This window comes from Rhinopithecus roxellana, chromosome 4 (assembly GCF_007565055.1).
Source record: "Rhinopithecus roxellana isolate Shanxi Qingling chromosome 4, ASM756505v1, whole genome shotgun sequence".
Classification (NCBI taxonomy): domain Eukaryota; kingdom Metazoa; phylum Chordata; class Mammalia; order Primates; family Cercopithecidae; genus Rhinopithecus; species Rhinopithecus roxellana.
Genome location: NC_044552.1, coordinates 100433767 through 100452136, shown reverse-complemented (window position 1 = coordinate 100452136; position 18370 = coordinate 100433767). Strand labels below are relative to the sequence as shown.

General features: G+C 38.0%; 1 protein-coding gene across 1 annotated transcript; it reads right to left on the bottom strand.

The window, feature by feature from the left end:
* Positions 1-1410: 1410 nt before the first annotated feature.
* On the bottom strand, positions 1411-17916 carry CGA (glycoprotein hormones, alpha polypeptide). The gene is made up of 4 exons (XM_010387953.2): positions 17540-17916; positions 4144-4250; positions 2200-2384; positions 1411-1746 (listed from the first exon to the last, which is right to left on the bottom strand). Exons 2-4 carry the CDS (start codon positions 4241-4243, stop codon positions 1669-1671), a joined length of 363 nt encoding a protein of 120 aa, XP_010386255.1. The 5' UTR covers positions 4244-4250; positions 17540-17916; the 3' UTR covers positions 1411-1668.
* Positions 17917-18370: the final 454 nt, after the last annotated feature.

The window sequence follows — 18370 nt, the reverse complement described above, 5'->3', positions numbered from 1 at the left end:
GCACTTCCTATTTTAACTTATTTACCCTAACACCTGCTATGTTTACCAGCCTACTAAGGAACGAGGAACTGGCTTGCCACTCAGAAATAAAATTTTGACAAATGGGTGATGATCAAAATTTCTTTCTCAAAACCTTGCCAGTTACCAGTGTGATCATCTTTTTTAAATTACAGGCTCCATTAGGGGTAGAACTTTTTTGAGTAACTGTGATCTCCACCATGGCTAATATAATTTAATATTTATAATACCATTGTCCTCAAGGTAAGGACCACCTCTCAGTGTAAATGCTCAACGGATGTGGCGCTGAAGCATGGCACTACTCTTAAGCATTTTTGTTTGCTTGTTTGTTTGAGACTGAGTCTCACTCTCTATATCACCCAGGCTGGAGTGCAGTGGCACGATGTCAGCTCACTGCAATCTCCGCCTCCCAGGTTCAAGCGATTCTCCTGCCTCAGCCTCCTGAGAAGCTGGGATTACAGGCGCCCACTACCATGCCTGGCAATTTTTGTATTTTTAGTAGAGACAGTGTTTCACCATGTTGGCCAGGCTGGTCTCAAACTCAACCTCAAGTGATCTGCCTGCCTCGGCTTCCCAAAGTGCTGGGATTACGGGTGTGAGCCACCATGCCTGGCCATCTTAAACAATTTAAAAAACAAAGTGAATATGCCAGACATCCCACCTAGACCACAGTGAGTGCTAAATGAATATTTTCATCATCATTTATTCATTCTTAGCCAGATCTGAATGTGAAAAACAAAATCTGATGCCTCTGGAATTTCAGAGCAATGCCCAGTTTTCATTGGGTGCAATGATGCCTTTTCCTTGGCCACTATTCAGTTATAGCCTTGCTGCCAGGGACGAACAAGATGAGCATTTTTTAGTCAGGCATAAAGCAAGTAAATAGAAACTTCAGTCTGGGAGTGATTTTGTCTTTCCCAAACCCTAGAGGAGGGTTCTCCATTTTTCTTTTGTTTGTTTGTTTTTTATTGTACCCTTCTAACAGTAAAAAGTTTCTGGTCAAACATTCCCAATATATGGATAATTATTTATTTATAAATTGTATACATGTATTACCATACTAATGTATCTGTGCTTTTATAAAATCCATCAAAATGGAAATTTAAAGTTATATAAAAATGAATATAACATATAAAATTATATAAAATGAATATAAATAGAAGTTCTCATATTTTCTTCTCTTGCCCTAACAAATGTCTTATAAGTAGCCCACTGGCTGAAAGGACTCACATGCTACTAGAAGGAGTGGCAACAGCAAGGCTCTCCAAACAGTTTGGTAACCATCAGGTCACCAAACACATGTGGTCCCAACTCACCCAATGGCCCACTCTCTTCCATTAATGCTGTCAAAAGCTATTGGCTTTACTTTGAAGAAAAATGATAATTCAGTCATTGAATGATGATTTAAAAGACTTTATTTGCAGTGGAACAAGCTAAATGCTGTATTCATTCCAAATGAAAAGAACTAGACTACTGATTGTACTGTAGGATAAGGAGGAAGGCAATAAAGCTGCAGTACATCCTTGAGGCGTGTCAAAGTGGTATGGTAGGGAAAACGAGAGTTTTATCTCACAAAGCCATAAACACTGAACAACTTAATTTTCCATTCCAGAAAATCAGCAGTCATCAAAACAGCACTTGGCAAAACATTTAAAATTTGTGATAATAACAAGTACTGCAGTGGCACTGCGTGTGGTTCTCCACTCTGACATTCCCCATTACCATGACCTAAAGGGGAAGGAAAAAAACATAGTATAGATTAGATGATAGATAGATGACAGATAGATAGATAGATAGATACATACATACATATATACATAGAGGCAAAATTGAAGAATATTAAATAAAATTGTCTGCATTCTGCTGAAATAAATAGATGCATACTACATTTGCACAGTCTCCTTTTTAGGAGATATTTTTAGCATGAGTAAGCTGTACTTTCTCCCAACCTGCCCCTTGTCACCTCTACCCCTGTTCTCCTCACTCTGAATAAATCCAGCCTATACCCACAAGACAATTGACTCTTTTAATTAATGGGTAGAAATGTATTCCCCACCTGTACAAATGCTCAACAGAGGCTGGGTCATTAGACACCTTTGGCATTAAATCCCATGGGTGGGCTCTATGAACATTTCTCTGATTAGGCTGTTGGAAAGCTTCTGGGGCTCTTGAGGTTCTTACCCTGGTCAATGATTTAGCTACACAGCAAGTGGACTCTGAGGTGACGTTTTTTTGGACCAACATCGTCTTCTTGGACCTTGCTGGAGTGGGATAGGCTCTAGAGAAGCAGCAGCCCATACACTGATATATTGGGGCACCCGGCTTGGAGAAGAATTTGTTTTCCTTTGGCTTGCATTCTGGGCAATCTATCAGGAAAAAAAAAAAAAGGGCAGAGTAAAATAATCCAATAAAGATTCAAAAAGAATCTATGAGGCCAGCACAGTAGCTCACACCTGTAATCCTAGCACTTTGGGAGGCCGAAATGGAATTGCTTGAGCTCAGGAGTTCGAGAGCAGCATGGGCAACATGGTGAAACCTTGTTTCTACAAAAAATACAAAAAAAAAAAAAAAAAAAAAAAAAAAAAAGCCAGACGTGATAGTGCACACCTGTAGTCCCAGCTACTTGATGGTCTGGGGCAGAAGAATTTCTTGAAGCTGGGAGGTCAAGGCTGCAGTGAGCTGAGATTGTGCCACTGTACTCCAGCCTGGGTGACAAAGTGAGACCCTGATTCAAAAAAAAAAAGAAAAAACGCAGTGGCTCATGCCTAAAATCCTAGCACTTTGGAGGCTGAGGCGGATGGATCACCAAAGGTCAGGAATTCAAGACCAGCCTGGCCAACATGGTGAAACCCCATCTCTACTAAAAATACAAAAATTTAGCTGGGCATGGTGGCAGGCGCCTGTAATACCAGCTACTCAGAAAGCTGAGGCAGGAGAATCGCTAGAATCCGGGAGGCGGAGGTTGCAGTAAGCTGAGATCACGCCATTGCACTCCAGCCTGGGCGATAGAGCGAGACTCTGTCTCAAAAGAAAAGGCAAGGTAAGGCAAGGCAAGGCACGGCACAGCACAGCAAGGCAAGGCAAGGCACAGCACGGCAAAGCAAGGCAAGGCAAGGCAACAAAGGAAAGAAACTACGAATGTTTCCTTATGATGGGGATAGTGAATATTATTTTTCCATCAAAAATGAAAGGAAACTAAGTAAGTGCTTTTTGGTTACATGTTAATCTTCATCTATAATATCTATTTAATATTTATACTGATTAATGTTCATGAGGAATAAAATTTAAAAACAAACATTTTCACAGATATGCAGAGAAAATCTCAGTTGTAGTCTTTCTTCAAGCATGGATTCTCTATCCCAATGCTAACAGTATGCCTAGAGGAAACACAAAACTTGACAGATGAAAACATCACGTTCATCTGAAAGGAGAATTTTGCGCGGAGGAAAAATATTTTTCCCTTTAGAATCTGCTATTGTTTGTCCCACAGTAACTCCAAATATTGACAGAGAGAAATATGTAGGAATTAAGAAAGCCTGGTGAGTGCAGAGAGACTGATATTAGATCAGACGCCTGCACTTGGGACCTGGATTAAAATATTACCACTTATCTAGAGAAAAACCATAACCAATAGTAGCTCACAAGTTTCAAAGCAGAAGGAATTATATCAGCTACTATATGAGATTTTTCAGACAATACAGCAAAACAAATTTACTGTATGAAATGGTTTCGTTTTTCTCACTTATTAACTGATGTGAAAATTCATCTACAAAGGCAATGTTAAAATCTCAAATCTTCTGGGAGAAATGTAAAAAATAACTGAGCTAACTGAATAAGGAGGGTTTTCTTCTTGTAAGACTCAAATAAAGAATAAAAAGGAATCTATTTCAGATGAAAATGTATAGGCTGCTACATACACAGTTGTGTAAGATATCATTTTCACTGCACATTTTCTGAACTTAATTTAATTTTATGTTCACAATCTACAAGAGCCTAGATATGAATCCAGCAGCAAAGATTTATTGCTTTTGAAAAGGAGGTAGAAATGTAATTAATGGAGTTATTGATGTACATCTAGAAATGTGTATTGTCCTTATTACTCAAACCACAAGCTTTGTCACACACCCTGCATTGTAAACTCTCCATCAGGAAAGGAATGGAGAATATGCAGAAACACCGACAATGTGACCAGAATGACAGCTGCATATTTTCTGTAGCAATCCATGGTGCTCCTGCAAACAAGCATGGAAAAAAAAAAACAGTTAATTTAAAATTGGCTTACCAGCCATAGTAACACCCAGTAGTTTCAACATTACTACTAACAATAATAATCAGTGTCTTGACCTCTCTGCTTTTAGCTCCCAACATATACTAAAATCATGTAATTTTTTTTTAATTTCTCCTTAAGAAAGAGATAGATAACTGAATCTTCCCATTTCTCACATTAACTTCTAGAAATTGGTTTAATAATAATCACAATAAATTATCTTCTTAAATTCTTTAAAATTTAAATTTTAGAATTTAAATTTTAAATTCTGTCATCCTGTTACAAAGCCTTAATGTCCTTATTTGTAAAACATGGAACTTAAACTAGATAATACCTAAGAAAATATTTATAAACTTATATATGAGATATAAAATATACAATCATTTAATGGAGGATAAACACAAAGTATTCAACATTATCAGCCATTAAGGAAATGCAAATTAAAACTACAATGACATATTACACATCTATCAGAATGGCTAAAATAAAAAATAACACCAAATACTGGCATGGATGCAGAGAACCAAGATAACTCAGGCATTGCTGGTGGGAATATAAAATGGTACCGCCACTCTGGGAAGTAGTTTGGCAGTTTCTGATAAAACAAAACATGTACTTACTGTATGCCCCAACAGTTGCACTTTTGGGCATTTATCTCAGAGAACGGAACACTATGTTCACACAAAACTTATATATAAATATTCCTAGAAACTTTGTTTAAAGTAGCCAAAAAACTGAAAATATTTCAAATGCCCATCAGCAGGTGAATGGTTACACAAATGATGGTATAGTCATACCATGGAATACTGTCCAGCAACAAAAAAAAATGAACACACTGTTGATGCACACAGCAACTTGAATGGATCTCAAGAGAATTATGCAGAATGAAGGCTGAATACTATATGATTCCATCTATATAACACTGTGGAAATAACAAAATTATAGAGATAGAGAATAGATTAATGGTTCCAAGGAGTTAGCACTGGGAAAGAAGTGTATATGGGTGAGTGTGGCTCTAAAGGGATAGCACAAGGGAGCTGTGGTGATGGGACAGCTGCATGTTGATAGGGATGTTAGTCCCAGTAATCTACACATGGGATAAAACTGCGTAACAGGGCACTAGTATTGTGTGTGTGTGTGTGTGTGTGTGTGTGTGTGTGTGTGTGTGTGTGTGTCTTAAATCTGAATAAGCTGTATAGGTGGCAGCAATGTCAGTTTTCTAGTATTCACATTACACTATAGTTATACGAGATAACTGTCAATGAGGGAACAAGCTGAAGGGTATACAGGACTTCTCTGTACATTTTTTTTGCAACTTCCTCTAAATCTGCAATTATTCAAAATAAAAGTTTAAAAAAAAATAATTCAGAATGAGGTTTAAAGGTACATATGAGTCAAAACTTTTGGTTATTTTTTGTGTAGACTGACATAATAGGGCTGAGTTTCTGCTAGATATTCATATTAATCCATAACACTTCTTAGGAATAATTTGTCAGACAGCAGAACTAAGTTTATAATACATGTTGAGTATTTCTATTCTGAACATTTGAAATCTGAAATGGCCCACAATCTGAAACATTTTGAGCACCAACATGATAACACAAGTGGAAAGTTCCACATATAAGTACTTAACAGAAACTTTGTTTATGCACAAAATATTCAAAATAGTGTATAAAATTACCTTCGGGCTATGTATATACGAAACAAATGATTTTTATGTTTAGACATGGGTCTCATCCCCAAGATATCTCACTATGTATATGCAAATATTCCAAAATCCAAAAAAATTTAAAATCTAAAACACCTTTCATCCTCAGCATTTCAGATAAAGGACACTCAACCTGTATAGAAATTCAGATTGTGTAAGTACAAAGGCTAAAACAAATGTATGTCACTATTTCTACCTGAGATATATATATATATAGTTATATTTATACATAAGTAATTTTGACTTCTATTTCTCTTCATACATAATTAACACTGAATAAATATTGTTCTAAGTTAGTGGCTCTCAAAGTGTGATCTGGGAACCCCAAAGATTTTCAGTGGATCTGTGAGGTTAAAATGATTTTCATAATAATACTAAAATGTTGTTTGTCTTTTTTTCCTCTTCATCTTCTTGGGTGTTCAGAGAAATTTTCCAGAGGCTACATGACATGTAATTTTACAACAGATTGAATGAAGAAGCACATGAGAATTTAGCTGTGTTCTGTTAGGCTAGACAACGAAGAGCTTTGCAAAAGAGTAAAATAATGCTACTCTTATCACTAATTTTTTTCTTGAAAATTGTCATTTAAAAAAATAAATATATGTTATTTTTGTTAACATATGATGAACTTTTCTAAATGAATAAATATTTTTAAACTTTAACATAATCACTAAGCTATTAAATATTAATGGATATAACCTCATGAATAGAAGCTCTTTGGGCTCTTCAATAATTTTTTTGTTTTGTTTTGTTTTTTGAGATGGAGTCTCCCTCTATTGCCCAGGATGGAATGCAGCAGTCATGCAGTCTCGGCTCACTGCAACCTCCACCTCCTGGGTTCAAGCAATCCTCCTGCCTCAGCATCCCAAGTAGATGGGACTACAGGCACACGCCATGACACCCAGCTATTTTTTTTTTTTTTTTTTTTTTTTTTTTTTTTTTTTTTTTTTTTGTATTTTTAGTAGAGATGGGATTTCACCATATTGGTCAGACTGGTCTTGAACTCCTGACCTCGTGATCCACCTGCCTTGGCCTCCCAAAGTGCTGGGATTACAGGCATGAGCCACCACGCTCAGCCTGGGCTCTTCAATAATTTTTAAGAGTGTAAACAGGTTCTGAGATCACGGAGTTTGAGAATACACAAAGCCATAAGGAAATTTTCAGAATTAAAACTAATTTTCTTTTTAAACTAGTATCATCTTTGTGCCTTAATATTGCAGCTCATATATTATGAAAATTCAGCCATTATGCAGTGAACAATTATATCAGAATTAATTCAGAGGAGAAACATTTACAATAAGATTGCAGAATGTGAAAGCATGAAGCCAATGCGCATTTTAGAATTGCCTTTATAGTAAAGAGAAGATTGAAAAAGTGAAACAAAAATCACTATTGCTGTAGCAGAAACTGTTATCTTTCTTTGCCTTTATTTTGAAAAGAGATGACATTAACCAAGTAAAAACAGAATAACCTTCAAAGTCTAGGTGATTTTGAAAGCATTTTAATAAATCTTTTTATCAGCCTAATCACCCTCAGGTTTTTCTGTTTTAAAATTCAAAAGAAAATATTAAGAATCAGAGGGAAAAATTAAATTCTGCTGAGATTTATGCTATTTTGCAAAAATATGCTCACTCTAAAGTCAGATTTGCTAATCTCAGCCTCTTTTGATATTCCACATGAGTATTTTCCAAACTTCATAGGCCCTGTAAATGAAACCTCAGACTAATCTGCAATACACATCAGCATACCCTTATATCCCATCACCCACCACATCAAGATAATATGAGTCCAAGAAAATGTGAGTTTTCGCAACTTGGCCTTCTTTCTCTCCCTTTTCAGTTCATCTACTTCAGAGTCTTTTAAGGAGCTGCTCAACTGCCAGATTCACTGTGAAGTTTTCACCCAACCCCAAAGACAAAATAAATATATTCCTCCACTGCACTCACCTGTCACTTAGCTTATAATTCTTAGATGATGCCCCACAGTCTAGCCGGTTATGTACACGTCTATCTCTTCATCCACAAAGAAAGCTTCTTTCTTTTTATTTAAAATAGAAATGGGGTCTCGAGAAGCGGAAGCTGCAGTGAGCAGAGATTGTGCCACTGCACTCTACCCTGGGCAACAGAGAGAGACCCCGTCTCAAAAAAAAAAAAAAAAGAAATGAAAAGAAATGGGCATCTCACTATGTTGTCTAGGCCAATCTGGAACTCCTGAGCTCAAGCATTCCTCCTGCCTCACCCTCCCAAAGTGCTGAATTACAGGTGTGAGGCACCGTGCTTGGACTGAGAAAGCTTCTTCAAGATAGAAACTATGCCCCTCTAATCAACCATTACCCTAGCACAAGGCCTCGTACAAAGCAAATGATCAATACAGTTACGTGGAATTGGGACTTTAGAACAGTGACAATAGTATCAACCAAAAACTGCTAATATAGAGTTGTCGTTCACACTAAAGAACAAGATAATCTTGAATGACAATTTAGAATAGATGTTCAGTAAAATAAAATATTTTCATATAATTTCATTAGAGAGAGTATGTTCAGCTATAAAATTGTAGCTGGCTAATAGGTGAATCTATAAATGTTACATATGTCACAGGGAGCAACCATTTTATGCTAAGACATGAAAGTCATAAAAATTCAAAAGAAACCATTAATAAAGAACGCATAATAGCTTCAGGGTTTAAACTGGTGTCTCTTAGTTCATATTAAACAATTTAGATTCTTGAAATAATGTGACTCTGTGAGGAAAAGGTAGTGAAGGAGTGAAGGATGCGCTATTCCAAAATACACCAGATTGGTATATTGATTATTTTGAGTTGAAAACATTGCTGAAATGTTAGTTGCAGAAAGAGTGAGCTGAACCTGTTGCTTTCTGCATGCAGCAAGCAATGATAATTCCTCTGGGAGGGGCACCCTCTCCATGCCTGGGTGAGAAAATAGTCCTTATCGCCAGAGACCTGGAAATAGAGGCTACAATGACCCAGAATAAAAATACTCAATGAAGTAACTCTTATCTTCCACCTGTTTTACACCTCCTCCTCACATATCTCTGACTGACTCCCCTAGAAATTCACTGCCCCAGCCAGATTTTCTTTCTCTTTTTTTTTTTTCTTTTTTTTTTTGAGATGGAATCTCGCTGTCACCCAGGCTGAAGTGCAGTGACACAATCTCGACTCACTGCAACCTCTACCTCCCAGGTTCAAGCAATTCTCCTGCCTCAGCTTCCAGAGTAGCTGGGATTGCAGGTGCGAGCCACCACACCCGGCTAATTTTTGTATTTTTAGTACAGAGGGGGTTTCACCATGTTGGCCAGGCTGATCTCAAACTCCTGACCTCAAGCGATCTGCCTGTCTTGGCTTCCCAAAGTGCTGGGATTACAAGCCTGAGTCACCATGTCCAGCTGCCAGATTTTCTTTGTGTTGTCATTTCTTCTCAAATTTGTCACTTGTCTAAAAAGTATAAAAGCATCTTGCTTTGGCCACTTCCTCAGACTTCACTCTCTTGTGAAGATCTCCATGTACAGGTAAAATGAATAAAATTTGCATATTTCTCTCTTATTAATGTAAGAGACAATTTGGCTCCCAGATCCAGCTGAAGAGCCAACTAAGAGGTAAAAGGGGGTTGGAGGTGATCTCTGGCTCCCCTACAATGCCGTTTGTTTTGGTTTTGGTTTTTTTGTTGTTGTTGTTATTGTTTGAGGGTTTTTTGGTTTTTGTTTTGTTTTGTTTCATTTTGTTTTTTTCTTTGAGACAGGGTCTCTCTCTGTCTCCCAGGCTGAAGGACAGTGCTGCAGTTATGGCTCACTGCAACCTTGACCTCCCGGGATCAAGTGATCCTCACATCTCAGCCTCCCAAGTAGCTGCAACTACAGGCACCCATCACCACATCCTGCTAATTTTTTTGTATATTTTTACAGAGACAGGGTTTCACCATGTTACCCACGCTGGTCTCAAACTCCTGGGCTTCAGCGATCTGCCCACCTCAGCCTTTCAAAGTGCTGGTATTACAGGTGTGAGCCCTCTTACCCGGCCCAATAGCATTCTTAAAAGTATAAAAGGATATTATTACCATAACTTACCATTATTATTTAACATATGTTTGTACAATATTATTCATTGTGATTATATATAATTAATGTATTAAATGATTTATGAAATAGGTAAACACTCTACCAGTGTGCCATACAAGCCATATACATACATTAAATCCATACATACACCAATATATATCTTGACACACCAAGTATCACACACATACACATACATACACATCCCTATGTCTACATTAATAATTGTTGCAAGAAGGTTACAAGTGCTTGAAACAATGTAACATCCTGGCCTTTTGCTTGCAAACATGTTGCCATTGCTCCCCACAACCAGAGAGTGGTGAGGTTTGTGGTTTTTCTAGTGGTGGCTATAGTTGGAGTGACTAATCTACGCTCTCTACACCAGGAAGCTCAAATGACTCATAACACATTCTTGAGATGACTAGGCTAGGATTAGAGGCATAACTTTGTGTTAGTCAAACGGATTAAGTCTAACTGACTTCTAGAGGGTTAACCTAAGGTTTCGCCTCTTTAGCCCCATCTAATCCTGCTAACTACCAAGCAGAGGCAACATAGACTGCCTTCAGTGAATGATAACTAATGAAAGGAAGCCCAAGGAAGGTAAAGCTCTGAAGCCCCAGTGCATTGCCTAGTATGAGACAGGGGTTCAGCCATTGTTTATTAAACAGAGGATAAGCCTTTAAGTATAGCATCTGGCATGGTCCAGAGAAGATAACAATAGTTTAGCTTTAATGAAAGATTTGAAGGTGGAAAGTCTCAAAGGAAAATGGATGTTTAGATTGCATGCCACCAACGTCCACAGAGCAGTCCCTGGAGCTCTGCATGCTCACCTCTACCTTCTGCCAAATGACCACCTCTGTCTCCAGGTGGTTGAATCTAAAGAGCCTCAGGTCAGTGGTTAGGAAACTCAACCTGGAGTGAAACTGGCTACCTGGCTAAAGATTTTCTTTCCTCATATGCTCTGGCTCCAGGAAGTGGGTTTTTATCTTGTTCTTATAACATCTTGTGAGCCCCAAGGCAGCAGTGAGTGTCTTTCATGATACATGCATCACACCCCCAACCTCAATGATCCGCCAGCTTCCCACTTCTTCTCAAAAAATGCCCAAACAGTGCTCCCAGACACTAGCGTGATCTTGAGACCTATTAACATGTTAGCTCATAATTTTCTCCAATGGTGGTGGCAAGGAATGGCTGAAAGATTGAAGGGAAGAGGAGAGACTGGTTAATACCCCTACAGTCTGATTCATTCATTCTTTGATACAGATAATTACTGTGTATCTTATTAAAAGATGAGTTTTAGATAATTTGGTAGGAGTTCAAATGTCATAAAGGGCAAAATGTAACCTCCAAATTGAATGCTTGGAAGATTTTTAAACTTTAAATAAGTATCTGCTGTGTGCCAGGAACTGTGTCAAGAATTGTATCACCAGGAACTGGTGATACAAGTCAGGCATGGTCGCTAGCACTTTGGGAAGCCGAGGTGAGTGGATCACTTGAGGTCAGGAGTTCGAGACCAGCCTGGCCAACATGGTGAAAACCTATCTCTACTAAAAATACAAAAATTAGCTAGGCATGGCACATGCCTGTAGTACCAGCTACTCAGGAGGCTGAGGCAGCAGAATGGTTTGAACCCAGTAGGCAGAGATTGCAGTGAGCCTAGATCATGCCACTGCACTCCAACTTGGGTGACAAAGCAAGACTCTGTCAAAGAAAAAAAAAAAAAGAATGGGTGGTACAAATATGACTAAATGTCCTGCCATCTGAGGAGCTCAGGGTACAACGAGGGCTCCAGTACAAAAGCAAGTGAGCTGAAGTGACAACTGCTATAATAAAAGTATTTGTAGACATGGAGCCATGTGGTAGGCCAGGGACAAGAAAATAGAGGAAAAATTAATGGGAATAAAAACATGTACTTGATGGAAAAAAAAATCGGAGTAGTTAAGGTATATTTTATTATTTTGACATTCAGGCAGGAGCTTCATGCATTCAGTCCATGGAATTTCCCCAGCAGGTAGCAAAGAGAGGATCCACAAAGTGCCCTAGTATTCAGAGGAAAATAAGGCCAAGTGAAGGCACACAGCATAGTTACATTATTTTACACATTTCTACTTCTCAGTCACTCAATAATGTTTGTGCTTCTCAAAATTTTTAAAGGGAGCCAACTTATTTTCCAGATAAAAGGGAGAGAAAAGAAGTGAAAAGGCCAGGTGAGGTGGCTCACGCCTGTAATCCCAGTACTTTGGGGGGCCGAGGCAGGTGGATCACCTGAAGTTGGGAGTTTGAGACCAGCCAGATCAACATGGAGAAACCCTGTCTCTACTAAAATACAAAATTAGCCGGACGTGGTGGTACATGCCTGTAATCTCAGCTGAGGTTTGCAGGGAGGCTGAGGTAGGAGAATCGCTTGAACCCAGGAAGGTGGAGATTGTGGTGAGCTAAGATGGTGCCATTGCACTCTAGCCTGGGCAACAAGAGTGAAACTCCATCTCAAAAATAAAAAATAAAAATAAAAAGGATAATAGAAAAAATGATGACCTTTAAGATATTTATTTTAAAGGTAAATACAAGGATTGAGCAGTATTTAGAAGAAAGTGGAAGGGCTCATAGAATTGTGAAAACAATATCAATTCTTTTATGTCCATTCTTAAAATAATCACATTTTGAGAAGCTTCTTAATTGGCTAAATTTAAGGGACTTATAATAGATGTACTTATTCTATCTTAACTGTTATTTAAATATGCTTTATAATGCTAACACAATTATGCAATTAAAATCTCACTTTTTTCATTACCCTTCTGGTTTTTCTAGCACATCAGCATTTTTTAAATCCTCTGCATGCTAAATCTACATTGCAAAAATCAATGAGAAGTTTTGATAGGATAAACTCCACGCACCATAAAATATTGTTTTAAATGAAAATTACATGTATTTGTTGTTTAAAAGTACCTAATTTTAAAAGTCAACATTATTGTAATAATAAATACTACTAGGAATAAAACAATGGGTAGCGTCAATTTTTCATTCAAAAAAGTAAAACACCCATAGCCCAGAAAAGTTTTATATGGTGCATCATTATAGAAATATAAAATTGTTTCCAACTTTAAAAATTTGTGGATTACATTTTGTTATGTTTAATTGAGCTGTTTTCATGCCATCTTTTTACACAGCAAGCAGAATTCTCATTTAAGTGCACTACAGCATAGAACCATATTTAATTTGCCTGAAGTTTTTCAACAATAAGGTCGACAGGACTGGGTTATTGATTTATCAATCTTGACATCTTACTTTAAAAGGATTTTTTTTCTTTGTAATAAAACAGAGCAGAGGAGCTGCAAAGTGAAGCCCCTTGTTCGTTGCCCCTGTGTTTACTGCTATGGCAGATTGTATTTTCCAAAAATGGCCACAAAAATACCCCTCAGCCTACATTTATCTGCAGTGTGACCTTGTCACTCCCACATTAAACAGTGGTATGTCTATCTTTGTACCCCATTTCACCTAAGTAGGCCCTATGACTGCTTAGATCAGGAATACAGCCGTAGTGACACTGGGCAAGTAGTAGGTATATCCCTTAACTGACCTGGCAGTTCCTGCTTTCCATCTCTTAGAAACCAGTTGCCATGGAAGAAATGCTCCTACACTGAGACCACCACAGGGTGGGAAGGCCAAGCCACATGAAGATAATAAAAGTGTCACATGGAAAGGGAGAAAGAGGCCAAGAAGTATTGAGGCACCAGACATGTGAGGGAAGAAACCGCCCTGGATGACTAGCCCCGCTGAGCTTTCAGATGACCCCAGCCGCAGCCTCCATCTGACTGCACTGAACCAGAAACTCGAGTTAAGAACTGCACAGTTGAACTCAGTCCACCAGCGGAACTTTGAAAGATAATAATTTGTTATTTTACTCACTAAGTTTTCAGGTAACTTGATGCATCACAATAAATAACTGGTGCAACTGCACTCTCTTATAACAAACATTGCTCCAAAGTCTGAGATATAGAACCACAATCTTGCCTCTACTTTCTCCTCTGTGCATATGGTAGGTTGGGTGGGGAGGGTCTTTATATTAAGGGTCACATATTAAGTTAACTGATTACAGGAAATGTAACAAAGTATACAAAATTGGATTAGCATTCAACACAGTATCTGTAATACTGGATATGGTAACAATAATGTCGTATATTTTAAAAAATAACACCTACCATTAATTGAGCACTTGTGTGCCAGACATTTATTTGGGCACCTTGAACTCACAAATACATTCAATCATCATGACCAATCCTGTGTGGTATCATTCTCATTTTTGTAAAGAAATTATAGAGATGAAGTAATCTATACAAGGTCACATAATTAGTTACTGGCAGAGCCAAGATTTTAAAATGTCTCTTTACAATTCCAGACTCCTAGCTCTGAACCACTTCATTGTACTGCTTTTAAATCTTTACATTTTACAATGAGCTTCCTAAATGATGTTTTCAGATGACATATCCCTAAATAAGATGCTGATATCTTTTTTTAGAGCAACGTTATTGTGTGCCAGTTTAATATAACTTACCAATGTATTTTTTATTTTACATATTTATTTGACTTCACCTTCTTCAGAACTATCTTTAAAAAGCCATTTTTGCCATACCCATTGGCTCAGGCCAGTAATCCCAGCGCTTTGGGAGACCAAAGCAGGTGGATCACTTGAGCCCAGGAGTTCAAGACCAGCCTGGAGAACATTGTGAAACTCCGTATCTATTAAAAATGCAAAAATTAGCTGGGCATGGTGGCATGGGCCTGTAGTCCCAGCTACTTGGGAAGCTGAGGTTGGAGGATCACTGGAGGCTGGGAGGATGAGGCTGCAGTGGGCTGAGATAGAGCCACTGTACTCCAGCCTGGGAGACAGTGAGAAACCCTGTCTCGAAAAGAGAGAGGAGAGGAGAGGAGAGGAGAGGAGAGGAGAGGAGAGGAGAGGAGAGGAGAGGAGAGGGGAGGGGAGGGGAGGGGAGGGGAGGGGAGGGGAGGGGAGGGGAGGGGAGGGGAGGGGAAGGGGAAAGAAAGAAAGGCACAGAGAGAGAGAGAAAGGAAAAGAAAAGAAATGAAAAGAAAAGAGAGCAAGTTCAGGTATTTTATAATTATTCAAGCTATGAGAACTGTCTGCAGTGGGGAACAGCAGGCGATCAGGGAAAGGGGAAAAAGCATTGGCTTTCTTTCTTTTCTTTCTTTTTTTTTTTTTTTTTTTTATGAGACATGGTCTCACTCTGTCTATCAGACTGGAGTGCAGTGCCACAATCACTGCTCATTACAGTCTCAACTTCCCAAGCTCAGGTGATCCTCCCATCTTAGCCTCCCAGGTAACTGGGACAACAGGAGTGTGCCAGCAAGCCCAGCTAATCTGAGCGTGATTTTTTGTTTTTGTGTTTTTGTTTTGTTTTGTTTTGTTTGTAGAGACAGGGTTTCTCTATGTTGCCCAGGCTGATCTTTAACTCTTGGGCTCAAGCGATATCCCCGGCTCTGCCTCCCAAAGTGCTAGAATTTCAGGCGAGAGCCCCCCTGCCCAGCCAGCATTGGCTTTCACATACATTCACTTGCTTTATTTTCTTCACACCTGTGTCATATATTAGAAAACTACACATTAGAGAATTTAAACGATTTGCCAAAGTTGTTCAGAAAGTAATCTGATCCTAAGATAGTGTCCTTCCACTTGTACTAACCCTATAGCCTGGAAGTATGCCATTAATCCATGTCCTCCTTTATAACTTGGAGTCACACATGAATCATGCTGTTTCAGTTATGTTGTCTAATTTGATTTCTAATATTGTCATTGATTCTACCCCTAGTTCAGCCTAAGTGCCCCACCTTAAATCACAGAGTATTAAAGATGCTGGATCATTTCTACAATGTTATCTCTAAGTCTGATGAACCGAGAAATTGCTAGACTACTTTGTGCAACATTACAATGGCACTGCTGTAACATTATACGCCAAATCCAGAATTTGCAAAGATCAAAAGTTGATAGCAAACTACTCTAGGATTCACAATCCGGAAAAATGAAGTTTAGTGCTATGAACCATGCTGTTCTCAATAGAAATGTAAGTTCACTCCTGTAAATTTTCTCTTTGTGAAAGTAGATTACTTTGATCTGTTTTTAAGCAAGATGTACATTACCTCCTAAGTTAGCCATTTCTGTTACCCAGCTCTTACTTTGAGTTTTCATGTAAATTTGGGTCTCACGTTAAAAAGAAATGTACACTGAAACTGAAAATTTGCGCTGGAACATAATTAATTGCTTTTCTAACATTTTTCTCACATGCTACCCTTTTCAGCAGGAAATGGTAAGAAATGTGACTCACTTAAAATTTCAATGACTCTTACTGCAAAAAAGAAAAATAATAAACTTAAGAAAACCAAAGTTGAAATTAAAATGAAAAACCACGAACCCTTTATAAATGAGGACCACTCTTGTCTTTCTTAAATAATTCAAGAATATAGCAATATATTACATGCAATTTGGTTGACCAATATTATGAATAATTGAATTGGTATTAAGTCAAGTAATTATTTAAAAGATATTTTCAGAAACTTTAAATGATTCCTTTTCTAAGGCAAAATATCTGACTTTTGACTGGGAAAAAGATTGAAGAGCTTAGGAAACAAAATTCCTATGGGATGAAAGGCAGCTTCTGCATTGCTAAGGGACCCATATAGTGTCAGCCCATAGTTCTTCACACGCACCCATATCCTGTTCTTCGACGCTAATAAGGAGGGACAAAAAAACTTTTATTTTCTAGTCTCTGTTTCCCAATCAGCCGCCAATTCGTGTTAATGCAAAGATAGCCATGGTTAGCTGCAAAAAAGTTTCCAGAAACTCATTGGAACTACTCAATGAGACTTGGGCAAGTGACTTATCATTGCAAATTCATGAATAATAGGTAGAGAAATACTACCAACTCTGATTTTTATTAAAGAAGAAAATGAAAACAATGACGTTCAAGAAATTCCCTGCTACTATTCAAGTCTGCCTAAGAACATCTATTCAAAAGATAATCAGAAGCTATGATCATTCAGTTGAACAAGTGAGCCACTTTATCATGGGCCAGCTTGAAGATATAGTTATACATCACTTAAAAATGGATAATAAAACAATATCATAACGTCTACTTGCCCTCTGTCTGGCTCCTGGAAGCCATTAGAAAGAATGTCTTTCCAATGACATCCAATAATTCTTGAGGAAAATTTTTAGATCCTGACAGGCACTCAAGCATCCCAGCAGGAGACATTGGGTTTCTGGTTTCTGCTAGATAGCATCTTACCCTATGATCACAGCCAAATTTTACAGACTTTCTCCCAATTCAATCATGAGTGCTGAAAAGAGAATGAGTAAAAGTCTGTCTCTCTTCTTATTAAGGTGTATGCAGAGACTCTGGAATCTTCCTCATATTTTCAAATATTTTACTCCTCAATTAAAATCCCCCAAAATTATTTTATTCATATTACCTTTCTCTGGGCTTTTTGCAGGATGTGTTCAGCGCAGTTGACTGTGGCTCTGAAGAGGGATTTTAGCTTCGTCTTGTGAGTTCTCAGTAACTGCGGTTAATGAAGTCCTCACCTGCTTTTTATACCAGCAGAGTGTTTCCACCAGCATCTAAGCCCTGGGATCAACAGGAAATTCCATCCAATGATTGAAGGGTACTTGGTATAATTACCATGACGTCAATTTGATCTTATCTTGTTTCAACCTTTAGGTCATTTTTGTTTTGAGCAATTTTTAGGTGATGGTGACCACAAGGTCAGCCTATGAAAAGAGAGTACACTGTCATTTTGTACGTAATTTTATCGAGCCTTACACATAACATCCTGAAATTTGACACTTTCACATAAACAAGAGACATTTAATTAGCTAAGTACCTGATATTTACCTAAACAAGAGCTACAGATTTCAGAAAATAGATATAGAGCATTTCCAGGCTTATACCACTATTTCACTAGGAAACAGAAAAATAAAACACACGCCTATTTAGACTTTTCTAAAATTAATGTGCGTCTGAATTTAATAAAGATGCATGAGAAAGGTATGAGGCAATTCTAAGAAGGACTGAATGGTTCTCAATATACATGCCTGTTTTTTTTTGTTTGTTTGTTTGTTTTGTTTTGTTTTGTTTTGTTTTGTTTTGTTTTGTTTCTCATTTCACTTTTGTAAAGCTCAGTTTCTGCCTGAACAGAAAATATGTATGTCATGGCTTGCCAAGTGTGGGACACTTAGCTCCAAGGTTCCCAACCCAGTGTCATCCTGAAACTTGCACAGCTCTTCAGACTACTGTGGCTTCT

Excerpts from the sequence above, each read along its gene's own strand:
- CGA (XM_010387953.2), bottom strand. The coding sequence starts at position 4,243 with ATGGATTGCTACAGAAAATATGCAGCTGTCATTCTGGTCACATTGTCG. Across the intron at positions 2,385-4,143 it reads TGGAGAGTTTACAATGCAGG|ATTGCCCAGAATGCAAGCCA; the intron begins GTGTGTGACAAA and ends TTTTCCTGATAG. Across the intron at positions 1,747-2,199 it reads TAGCTAAATCATTGACCAGG|GTCATGGTAATGGGGAATGT; the intron begins GTAAGAACCTCA and ends CTTCCCCTTTAG.